This window comes from Phoenix dactylifera, unplaced genomic scaffold (assembly GCF_009389715.1).
Source record: "Phoenix dactylifera cultivar Barhee BC4 unplaced genomic scaffold, palm_55x_up_171113_PBpolish2nd_filt_p 000100F, whole genome shotgun sequence".
Classification (NCBI taxonomy): Eukaryota; Viridiplantae; Streptophyta; class Magnoliopsida; order Arecales; family Arecaceae; genus Phoenix; species Phoenix dactylifera.
In genome coordinates, this window is record NW_024067682.1 from 1,239,054 (window position 1) to 1,251,588 (window position 12,535).

At 39.8% G+C, this 12,535-nt stretch overlaps 1 protein-coding gene across 1 annotated transcript; it reads left to right on the plus strand.

Moving 5' to 3' along the window:
• Positions 1–3,800: 3,800 nt before the first annotated feature.
• LOC103697857 (glucose-6-phosphate/phosphate translocator 2, chloroplastic-like) lies at positions 3,801–8,394 on the plus strand. Its single transcript, XM_008779797.4, has 5 exons — positions 3,801–4,761; positions 4,848–5,073; positions 5,749–5,971; positions 6,556–6,769; positions 8,064–8,394. Exons 1-5 carry the CDS (start codon positions 4,237–4,239, stop codon positions 8,073–8,075), a joined length of 1,200 nt encoding a protein of 399 aa, XP_008778019.1. The 5' UTR covers positions 3,801–4,236; the 3' UTR covers positions 8,076–8,394.
• Positions 8,395–12,535: the final 4,141 nt, after the last annotated feature.

The following is a 12,535-nucleotide window of genomic DNA, read 5'->3' on the forward strand; positions in this document are numbered from 1 at the left end:
GTAATTATACATTTATATTACAGGAACGAGCTCCACTAAAGTGCATGAACCATACTGCCAAGGTTGGTGAATGGAAGTGGTGGTCTTCAAACCAACCAAATACCAGGTTCAGAGCACTATTGAGGTAGTCGGGCCTCGTAGAGTTAGTACAGTGCTCTTATCGATTCATCGATAAGATTCTGATTTCGGGCTTCGTAGAGAGATGGCAGCCCGAGACGAACACCTTCCATATACCATTTGGCGAGATCACTATCACGTTGGATGATGTATCCGCCATTTTAGGGATTCCTGTCGCAGGTTCCTCAGTATCAGTTTCTCCTGAGAGGATGAGTGATCGGGATGCTGAGGAGCTACTTGTGGAGTTGTTGGGGGTGTCAGCTGGAGACGCGCGTCAGGAGGTACTGTCATCGCGCGGTCAGTCTGTGAGGATGGAGTGGCTGAGGACTCAGTTTCACTCTGTATCTGATAGAGACAGGCAGCATAAAAGTCTGTCAGTACTTTTAATATGCGATATAGTATTAAACTGAAATGGACCTTTTGTTTTACAGGTTATTTGGGATCCCCATCATCGGCTTCGGGGAGATCGCCCATATATACCCGTCGCATTTTTTAGTGGCTCCATCAAGTGCCTTGATATCGTAGAACCCTATCATCCAGAAAGGGTTCTTAGACAGTTTGGTCGTATTCAGACCATCCCTCGAGCGCCACTAGCCCCTACGCGAGCCAACAGAGGTTCCACAGCAGGCTCGTACCGGATACATTACTCCTATATGGATCAGCTTTGGGAGCGGTGGGAGGACCACGTGCTGAGCCAGGCGAGCAGGAGCCACCCAGTTACCCGGCCATCAGACAGCGTACCGGGATACATGGAGTGGTATCTCCGTATCACGCACGTTGCAGTTCAGCCTCCTCATCTGCGCTCGAGTACTCATTCTGGAGCTAGGGGAGGTCATGATGATGCTGACATGCACCGGCGGCGTAATGCAGCTGCACTCGGTATCAGTACCGACATTGTACGGATGGGTCCCTCAGAGGCTACGTCACTAGGTGCCGGGCACCTATATGATGCTATTTCTCAGATGCATCAGGTACTTCTGGGTGATGAGCCTGGCCCGAGTACAACACCCTCTCATTCGGATCCAGGACCCTCTCATTCGGATGTACAGCAGTACACGCGTCGACGATGGCGTCATAGGGATTGATGATGGAGCCTTTGTAATCTTTGTAAAGCCTTTGATATTAATGAAAAATATATATTTTTGGTACATTTACGTGTAATCTTTGTAAAGCCTGGCCCGTTCTATTTTACACAAATATAACAGTGCACATAACAATCAATCTAACAATGCGAAGACAGATATTTTTTGATTTATATTGATGATAGAGTTTCACAGTACATGACTCTAAGAGGCCAAAAAAATTTACAACTTTCAAAAATTGTACATATATAAATAATCAATCTAACTCTACTGTCTCGCTAATTATAACATTAGGTGAGATGCTCTCTTTGAACTGTTGAATCCGTGCTTCATATGAATTTTTCCATCCGGTAGCACAAGGAAGATGATATTTTCGCCAGTTGGTCGCTACTGGCGGAACGGGATGTCCCGGCAACAAGAACACCTTCAAAATTAGAAATAAGAAAATATTAATAGCTACAAAATTATAAATAAGCAAAATTAAATAAGCAAAATTAAATATTCGCAAGTGTTGTGAACGTAGTACCTCAACAAAATGATTTCCATTTACGAATCCGATAGCGATATCTTTGCGGGATAGAAGAGGTACTGGCACAGAACGGAGAGGTAGGAAGGTCAGACATTGTTGCAACGAGAGATGGTATAGGACAACATTATAGCAGGATGCTATAAGATGACCCATGTCCGGCATAGTCATCCATCTGTCATATGGTGGACAATCATCATAATATGATAATGCATGAGTGATCTCAGCAATCGTCCCTTCCACACCATATAATGTGCGATAGTGGTCCGAATGACATTGCAACTCTTGCAATAAATCCTTCCTAACACGCACCCAGTCATCTTCTCCAAATCCCAGTAAGTCAGCTATTGCCCTAAATCCGCAATTCCCATCAGCTTTTACATCCTTGATATGCTGGATGTATGGTCTCAAGGCAGAAGGAATAGCATCAATATAGATAATGGGCGTATGTGACTGGGCTCTAGTACGAAAAACCTGCAAATAATATCAAATGATAGAAAATATGTAACAATGGCAGAACATGTCCCGTATCGGCACATCTCGGCACGGCACATCCCGTATCGGCACATCTCGGCACGGCACGTCCCGACATGTCCCGTATCGGCAATCCATTATCAACACACGGGGAAATGCATGGAACAAATCAATGCTGCCAGGGTGTGCCCAAAATAAGTCATGCACAACATCCGTATTAGTACAATTCCTATGCCACTCAATATATTTAGCCTCTGATAATTTACCTAATAGATGTTGCATTTCAGACCTCCCGGCTTTCTCTGCAACCTTAAACCGTTGACGTACATTGTAGATAGTCTTGATAGTCGTAACATTGAGGGCATCTCTTTCCTTCAATGTGGATAATATGTCCTTTGGACGAACCAAACTCTTCGACATATCCACTAACAATTCCGTCTCCTGCTCAGATAATCTCCCTGCATATGAGTGCCCCTCCAGATTCTCTGCAGCGGGATGATTGTGCACTCCACATACGACCAGTAATATCCAATCATCCGCAGTATCCAATTTCTTTCCTCTTAATGCAAAAGGGCATCCACACTTCTTTGTCCCACAGGCAGTCTTTATTCGCTTTTCTTTTGTGGTTCGGTACGTCCCACCCCTCTCACAACCTAACGTAATTCTGGGTTTCTTAGAAATGGTACCTGCATCGGATGATTTGATTACAACAACAAAACCATTTCGCCTCCCAGCTTCACGACACCAATTACACAAGTCCTCTCTACTCTTGAAGATCTATACATTAAACAATTTATGTAAGTACACAGTTGTAAAAATAGCTCGCTAAACTAATACAAAATTGCACAATATATTATAATACCTCGTAAGTTGTAAATTCGCTTGTGTAATCCAGTACAAATTCTGATCCAATTATACTCGATTCGGTTGTAGCATAGCCCTACATATAAAATAATTTATCACCAAGAATTAATGAATCAGAGGATCTGTTCGGCACAAAATTCAGCACGGCACGCGATTTGACACGAGAAGGCTTCTGTTCGGCTGCAGAGTGCCGAACAGAAGCCTTCTGTTCGGCTTCAGTGTGCCGGACAGAAGCCTTATGTTCGGCACTGTGCAGCCGAACAGAAGCCTTCTGTTCGGTAGAGCGTTGCCGAACAGAAGGCTTCTGTTCGGCACTATGCAGCCGAACAGAAGCCTTTTGTTCGGCGATCCAGTGCCGAACGGAGCACGAACCGTGAAAAAAAAAAACTTTCGAAACAAGGTGGAACACGTACCTTTGCGGCCGATTCTTCGTCCCAAATCACTAGTTGCTTGTCCATGCTTCGAATGGGGCTTAAATCTCCTTCAAAGATCGCCTAAACGATGTAAATGGATCGAGGGGTTTAAGGGGGGTTTGAGGGGTGGTTTTTTTTTTCCTTTTCAAAACGAAACGGAGGAGGAGACGGAGGAGGAGGAAGGGGGGTGTACTGAGAAAATTTCAAGGGCAATATGGTAATTACACTAAAGGTTAGTTTGGGTATTTTATTTTTGGTTTTTGGGGGGTGTCCTGAGCAATCGGGGGGGTGTATTTTGAACTACCCTCCCCCTTCTCTCTCTGTCTCTGTCTCTGTCTCTCGCTCACCAACCCACTTCCCTTCTGTGCTGAAATTACGTATCTTTCTCTCTCCTTCTATATCGAGACCTCCGGGTCTCCAGATTTTTAGGGTTCCGATTTTATAAATTCCTAAGACTTGTTGTGGTCGCCTGTTTCCGCTTACCGAGTTTTTCCTATCGCTCTCGAGCTTATTTGACCGGAGAGCGCCGCTTGACCATTTTCGATCTCTTCTCTCGACAACTCAGTTCCGAAAACCAGAGAACTTGAGATATCAGGCGCCGGAACGAGGAAAAGAGGAATCTTTTTGAGTTCCTTGGTTTCCTTGTTCTCATCTTCGATTTAATCGCCTTTTTTAAAACCTTGCATCGGCTTCTCCGCCTCCGGGAACCCTAAAGTTCGGATCTTAATCTCTGCCTCCTCTGTTCCGATCGCTTGGAAATATGATTTGCTCTTTGAAGCAATCCGCAGCGGCCTTCGCTGTCGCCGATTTCGTCCGATCCAAATCCCCGGCTCCAAGATCGCAGCTTGCGATCCTTCCTTCCATCTGCGCGGTAAAAAACCCTAAGCTCTCCGTTTCCTCGCGGAAACCCCTGTATCTCGCCTCTCCAGATGGCTCTGGCTTTGGTTACCGCGATGGAGTCCTCTCGGACACGAAGCCCCGGGGGCTCGGCTTCAAGCGCGAGGCCTACCAGGCCGATAGGTCGGAGAACGTGGAGATTTCCCATGGCGAGACGCGCTCGGCCGCCGGTCAGAAGGTAAAGATCGGGATCTACTTCGCCACCTGGTGGGCTCTCAACGTGGTGTTCAACATCTACAACAAGAAGGTCCTCAATGCCTTCCCCTACCCCTGGTTCACCTCCACCCTCTCCCTCGCCACGGGTTCCGTCATGATGCTGGCCTCCTGGGCCACAAGGATCGCCGAGGCCCCCAAGACCGACTTCGACTTCTGGAAAACCCTCTTCCCGGTAATAAAAATCGAATCTTTGGTTGGCTTTTGGGGTTTGTATCGCTGTTTATTGGCGTTTTTAGATATCGGTTTTCTCTGCACCAGGTGGCAGTGGCTCATACGATCGGGCATGTGGCAGCGACGGTGAGCATGTCGAAGGTGGCAGTGTCATTTACTCACATAATTAAGAGTGGAGAGCCAGCATTCAGCGTGTTGGTGTCCAGGTTTCTGCTGGGAGAGAGATTTCCTTTGCCGGTTTATCTGTCTCTTGTGCCGATTATTGGTGGTTGTGCTCTTGCCGCGGTCACAGAGCTCAATTTCAACATGACTGGTAAGAAGAAGAATTCAAAGAATTTGCTTAGAAAAGCTTATGCAATTTGGGTTTATTTGATTTTAAGTTGCTGTGCCAGTGTTTTTACAGATCAAAAAAATCTTCCCAATATTGCTTCATATGTAAATTAAGATGTCAAGAGATGCTTTTGACTTTATGGATTAGTATTCAGAGACTCAAAAAGTTCCTAAAAGCTCACAAAAACAATTGATAGATATATTTTCCTTATTTGATGCTAAAGGGAACCTAGATAACTTTTTGTTTTATTTGACTTGGTGAAGAACTGAATTGGGCCCTTCAACTTTTCTTTTCGTTTGTTTTTTTGTGTTTTCTAAATTTTTATATCTAGTCAAAATTCTGAAGAGGAAAAAAAAAGATGAATGTTAGAAAATTTGTTGTTTGCAAATTAGTATAGAAACATTTTACACTCCTTTTTCTTTTTTGCGACCCTTTGACTTTCGGAGCTCTTTTATTGCCTTTCAAACAAATCTAGCTGAACTGGGTCCATTTCTACTTATCTTTCCATCCACTATTGTTGAATTGGCATACTTCATGGGTAATTCGAATACTTCAAGATTTGAGGGTTATTATGGGAAGTATTCACTGTAGTTTTCTGGTTGGATGTATTTCACAATGATTTGTCGAAGTGTCAATATATGTTTGTTGGGATTCCAGGTTTTATGGGTGCAATGATATCCAATCTGGCATTTGTGTTCCGGAACATCTTCTCCAAGAGGGGGATGAAGGGGAAGTCGGTCAGCGGGATGAACTATTATGCTTGCCTCTCACTGCTGTCGCTCTTCATACTCATACCTTTTGCTGTTGCAGTTGAAGGCCCACAGATGTGGGCTGCTGGCTGGGAGAACGCACTTTCACAGATTGGTCCCCAATTTGTCTGGTAAGTGCATACCTGTTTCTTGGCCTCTCTTTTTAGATAATCTTCTGTTGTTAAGGCAGTAACTCAGACTGCCCATTATGACACTCGTGCTACAGTTACTTAAGTTGAAAGAAGTTATATTTTCCAAATTGTCTCCATCAGGACAGGGGATAATTAAATAATAGTTGTTGTGCAGTCCTTTTCACAATTCACAGTGATCAATTGTAGTTGGAAGACTAAATTTTTGTGCACTTGCAGCAAACGTTTTACATTATTCACTTGATGAGTGAAGATTCTCGTGATTCTTTAGTTCTCTAATTTAATTTCTAAGTCTTTCAACCTGTATTTTACTAATTTGTCATGTAATTTTTAGTTAGAAAGTTCATTACAAATGACACCATTGACCAACTTTCAATTGCCTTCTTTGTTTTTTTTGTCTTTCTGATTACATACTGGTTGAATTTTGTTTATCATTGCACATAGCATGTCAAACACACTTAATAGCTCCTCTTTTGGCTGATTATGGACACTCTTCAAAGGAGCCAATTTTAAACTTGCTTCTACTATATTAGAAGTAACATTTATCTATTCATTTCAAATGGCAGGTGGATTGCAGCCCAGAGCGTCTTCTACCACTTGTACAACCAGGTTTCCTATATGTCCTTGGATGAAATCTCTCCCTTGACATTTAGTATTGGTAACACCATGAAGCGGATATCTGTCATTGTCTCTTCCATCATAATCTTCCACACACCTGTCCAACCCATCAATGCACTTGGAGCTGCCATCGCTGTCCTTGGGACTTTCTTGTACTCCCAGGTATTTGTTTTTATATTTATTGCAAATAGGATATGGTAGCGTTATTTTCTTGAGATGATTGAAGAGTTCTTATTTGGACTATCCTTGCTTGGACTACTAGTGAACCCTGTGTATATCATGAATGTGTTTTGTATGGCATGAGAACCATAGTTGGATACTTGTGCATGGTGTTGAATAGTCAAAACTACAGAGGTACAATTTGTGCATCATTGTTTATTGAATGTCTGTAGCATCATTTTCCTATTTCTCATGAAATGTAACAGTATGAACGAAGATCGATTGCACAAATGTATGAAATATCTACACGAATTAAACCTTAGTGTTGCATGCTCAATTTAATGCTTGAAAGCAAAAGTAGTAATAAACACAATTGGTCCTCAAGTTGCCCATTTGGTTGGCAAGCATTCTGAAAGCAGGTCTGTACAGACTATTAAAATAAATGAGTTGGACTGTATAATTGTTTTTTTTTTCTTCATGTTTTTATCCTGAAGAAAGTCACAACCAAGGAATGCAGAAAATTAATTGATAAACCTTTGCTTGTGGAAAATTTACTTAGCATATTAATTTCTGTGATATCTACATTATAAAGCAACCAACCAGAAAAATACATTTAAAGCTTCATGAATACATTCTAAGAACCTTGTTTTATGGAATTTTTAAAAGAAGAAAAACATTAGGATATTATAATATTTGAGAAAGATTCCTAGGTTTCAGGAATTATGTATATACAATAGTATTTTCTAGTAGCCATTGCACCATTCATTTAGGCCCAGAACCCTTGTGCAAAAATTGTGAATGTGTTGAACACTTCTTTTTTCATAGTAATTACTGAATGGCATCATATTACAGCTGCCTGGTACGAGTTTTACCATCTCAGCCCCCCAGACCTAGCTGTAAATCATCGTTACGATGCAAGTCAGACATTATACCTTGGTTAAAGAATCTAGGAGTAACCTATAATTTGTAAGTAACAACTATCAGTGATGCCTTGTGATTCTCTGGGGCGAAAGATAATTTGGCATGATGTCTTTATATGCTAAATTTGCTTGGATGATTGCAAGTTAGACATTATACATTGGTTAAAAGAATTTCGGGAAGAACCAATTTACTTGTAGTGTAACTAATATTGGTGGCTTGTGATATATTGGGGACTGTACATTTTAGTATTATTGATTGGCTAATTTTGTAAAAGGCTTCATTTTTATAGTGCTTACTAGTCAGATATCATAGACATGACTGGTGCTAACAGAAGCCAGTGATAGAAACGCTAATGAATTTTGGAATTGTGATGCAGTCAAAGCAGTAAGGTTCAAATGAATTGGAGGATCCTGTAACAAGATCGGTTTTATGCACTGCTGCTGTGAGGTAATGACGGTGGCCAACTCGATTTTTGGGCAGGGTTCAGCAGCAGCTTCTTGTATTACGTAATGAACTATCACAAGTGATAGAATAACCATTGCTGTTTTTCCCTGAATCATTGGTATGATGATCATACACAAACCTCTTCTTTTTTGAACCACCAGCTCAGTGTAGTTTGACATAATGGTTGGATGTAATTCGACATTGTTTGGTTCTGTGAGGCCAACTTTATATTGGACAGCTTTGCTTGCACAATTATTTATTTATTTATTTATTATTTTTTTATATGGATGCTGGTGCATGCCACAGCCTTTCTAAAGGTTGGGGAGTGTGAAGGTATGAATGCCTAGTTTAGCATCTATAAATAGTGGAGTTTTTGTCCTCCCACTAGTATAGCTTTTCATAAAAAACTCTTTATTGTTTGGTTGCTATATTTTTGAAATGCTATGAAATTTTAACATCCATTTAGTAACAAAATTAAAAAAATATTTTTAGTATCAATAAATAATAATAAAAAATATTACATATATTTTTTTAATTATTATTATATTGTACCGTCAAAAACTAATACTATGAAGTATTGCTGATTAATAAATTAATGTTAAATTAAGTTTCTAAGAATTTTGTTACTAGGACTCCGACGCAGGCTATTCATCTTAAAAACAGTTTCCTAAGTAGACCTTTTTTCTAAAAGCTCTAAATTGGATTTTTTTTAACATTTTTTTTTTCAGTTTTTAGGGCAGTCTGAAAGCTTTTCAAAATTTTTATCGATTTTTTCAAAATCATCAAAAAAGGTTTCTGGCCCTCCAAAGCATACCTTCCAAAAGGAGCCCAAGTGCTTTGCTGAGGATATACTACTGTTAAGTGTTGGGCCTTCTCTATTCTCTTCATTGTCAGTACATTGTCCAGGAAACATTTGTACTCCCGGTGTTGGGCCTTCTCTGTTTATTATTCATTTACTAGAAAATGCCACGCCATTCATGTTAAGATACAGAAAACAAGTACAACCTCGTGAATAAAACACACATACGGATCAAATATTAATATATTGATATTTATATTTATATTTTTAAATATATATATATATATATAAATATAGATATGGATATTAAAATTAATATTTATATTTATTTTAAATGGATATAGATACGAATTAGATATCAAGCATATTCATATTTATTGTAAATGAATATGAAGATCTAAAAAAAAATTAATTAACAAAATATAATTTTAATAAATATTTATTAATAATAAATAATAATAATTTTATAAAGGATATACTGCTCAAGGTTGCTTGTCACCGAAGTAGACGAGATGTATAGTGCCTCTAAGGCATTTCACGGACGGACCTTCGAAATTTTAGTTGCTTGAAGACGACGAAAAGAATAGATGAACGAAATGGACGAATGAGATGTTTGAGCCTTTCGGGCATGTGGAGTGATTGGAAAGATTTTATTCGAATCGGGTATTCTGTATTTGGGTTATTATCTTAAGTTACAGTAATCCGATATCTGGATTTTTTTAGTTTAAATTTGGTTAATCATTTAATTGGTTTCTTGATTTAACTTAACTTAATTTTTTTTTTCACTTAAATCTTGTTATAGGGATATTCAGATTTGGATTTAGGAAAATCATGTGTATTCGTATCTGAAAGATTTTTGAATTAACTATGCGAATTCGTATCCAGATCTAATTGAACTCAAAAAAATATTATTCGAATTCGATTCGAATCGGATACAAAAATGAATATGCTCGGATTAGTTTGACCCGCTTTCAGCTCTAACTCAAGAATCGGTGATACATGGTAGAAAGAAAATGATCTTATACATTTGACATTGGTTTGCATAGTCTTCTTTGTTTTGTGACATTTTGTTCCATGCCTTTGGCTTTCTGGTGGCTCGTATATTTTGTTTCAAACCTTTGCCTTCCTGCAACAAAAGGATTGCGTCAGAATCGCTTTGTTAGACCTACTGTGGGTTTACGCCGGTCTGTTGCAGATAACTCCTAAACATTGTACACTGCTTTGCGATTGCCCATGGGTTCAGGTTGTAAAGAACGATTGATCTTTTTTTTTGCGGGGTTAACCATTGGATCATGCCCCATACAAATCTCAAAGTGACCATGGGTGGTTCAATGGTAGACTCATGTGAAGAAAGGTGAATCTAATGCGACCTCTGTCCTTGACCGTGCACCTTATCACTTACGACCTACATGCTGTGTCAGCGGGAGCCATGAAAGCGCTGGCAGTGCATGGCTCAGCTGGGCACAAAGGATCCCCGCTCCATGGGCATCTTGAGAAATAACATTCTCGCCAATCTTGTTCTTTTTTTTTTTCTCTCCTTTTTTTTAAGGTACAACGGCTTCTCGTACCATTATGGCATGAGTGCAGCCAGCAGGTCAAGTAAAAAAAATTGAGAAAGCGATGCAGGAATAGCCCCCTGACAAGCACACAGGACCTCTCCTGAATGCTAGGCAGTAAAGGAGGCGACCAAGTACACATATACAGCTTGAAAGGTGCTACAATCCTCCAGCATCCGAAGTCACAAAGCAGAGGATTCTCATCCTCCTTCGCTCCCCACCTTGTAACCTCTCAATCACCAAGGCTGAGTATCCTTCGAGGATGATGCACTCTGGCCCAAAACTCGCCTAGCATAGGTGATGCCTTCCTATGCTGCTCTGAGCTCCATCCCTATGGCTATTAGTCCACCGGTGCTTTGCCCTAGAATTATGACCGAAGCTCCTCCAACTTTTTTGTTCAACAAGCTCACCTAAAACATAGGATGGATGTTCGAATCCTCAGGCAGCTTTAACTTATAATCAACTGGATTTATTTTTTTAATAATTTGGAAAGGGCTGTAGAACCTTGCTGCCAATTTGACATTTCTTCGTAAAGCAAAATGGATTGCCGATAGGGATGTAGACGCAAATAGACCCAATCTCCTTGCTCAAATTCCCGCTCGTTGTGGTTTTCATCATACACCCTTTTCATCCTTTCTTGAGCCAACCTCATGTTCTGCTTAATTTCCTTGAGAATCTCATCCCTTTTAGCTAACTCCAAACCCACAACTTCAACTCTAGCTGTTCCAGGAACATAGGAAAGAAGTGTCGGAGGTTCTCTTCCATACACAACTTCAAATGGGGTCTTCTTAATGGTGGAATGCCAACTTGTGTTATAACAGATTTATTAAAATACTATTTTCCATCGATAAGATAGCTAATCCATTCAATCTTTCTTATGACCTAATTGACCGCAAATAATAATATCGATTTTCTTTTTTTTTTGAGTTTTTCATATCCACATTCATATTTTTTATTAGATATTTAAATTTAAAAATAATATTATCAAACAAAGCAATTAAGACAGTTACCAAAAAAAAAAATAAATTATCAAAATATAAAAAAAATAAAAATGATAAAACTTGATTATGTCAAGAAAAACGAAATCAAGTCTCGATAAACAGTGCCGTCGTGCCGAACTCGACAGCGAAAAGCGGTGTGCCGGTGCTGAAATCGCAACCGTTGATATTCGAGAACGCTGCAAATTTAAAACAAAAAATTAATAATCAAAAAATTATTAATTTTACAGAAAATTAAAAAGAATGCCCGTGCGTGCCTAGTAGCTGCCTGCAACTGTGCGACACCGAAGCACTATTTTTGATGAAGAAATTAATAATCAAGAAATCACTATTTTTGAAAAGGAAACTGAAATATGATCTAAAATGATCTAAACTGAAAAAGGAAACCGAAGAGTGAAGATCTGTGGCTATACCGTATAGTCCACAAAAATCTGGTTTTCTCAGCCTCTCTTGCTGCTGGCTGGCTCCCCAGTCCCCAAGGCCCAAGTAGCCAACAAACGGCCCAAGGCCCACCCGCCCAAGGGCCAAGTCGAACAGGAGAGGAGATCCAATAAAACTCTGGCCACAGGTGTGGGCCACAGTGACAGAGCTACTCGGACTCCGGCTCCCCTTCTTATTGAGGGCTCGTTTGGTTCGTAGAAAAAGGTGGAGGAAAAGTGTAGCCAACGAAAAAGTAATGAGATGCTTCTTGTTTGGTTGAAGTTTTCAAAAGAGAAAGACAGAAAAGTTGTATTCCCATAGAAATATAATTCCCACATTTCATGGGAAGTTACTTTTCCGTGGGACGGAAATCACTCTATTTTTATTTTTTTTAAAAAAGTCCTTCAATATTAAAAAATTATTAAAAATCTAATTTTTATTAAGAATATAATAAAAATTATACATAACTTTTTCAGAGAAGTAAATAGTCAACTAAACATAAGCACTCTGAAAATCTGTCACTTTTTCATTATCAATTAAATATGCCGAAAATTCTCTTCCAATGGGCTTGCTTTCCAAAAATCATATTTTTAGAAGGAAAAAAAAAAAAAAACTTCCCGTGGACAAAAGG

Excerpts from the sequence above, each read along its gene's own strand:
- LOC103697857 (XM_008779797.4), top strand. The coding sequence starts at position 4,237 with ATGATTTGCTCTTTGAAGCAATCCGCAGCGGCCTTCGCTGTCGCCGAT. Across the intron at positions 4,762-4,847 it reads TCTGGAAAACCCTCTTCCCG|GTGGCAGTGGCTCATACGAT; the intron begins GTAATAAAAATC and ends TCTCTGCACCAG. Across the intron at positions 5,972-6,555 it reads ATTGGTCCCCAATTTGTCTG|GTGGATTGCAGCCCAGAGCG; the intron begins GTAAGTGCATAC and ends TTCAAATGGCAG.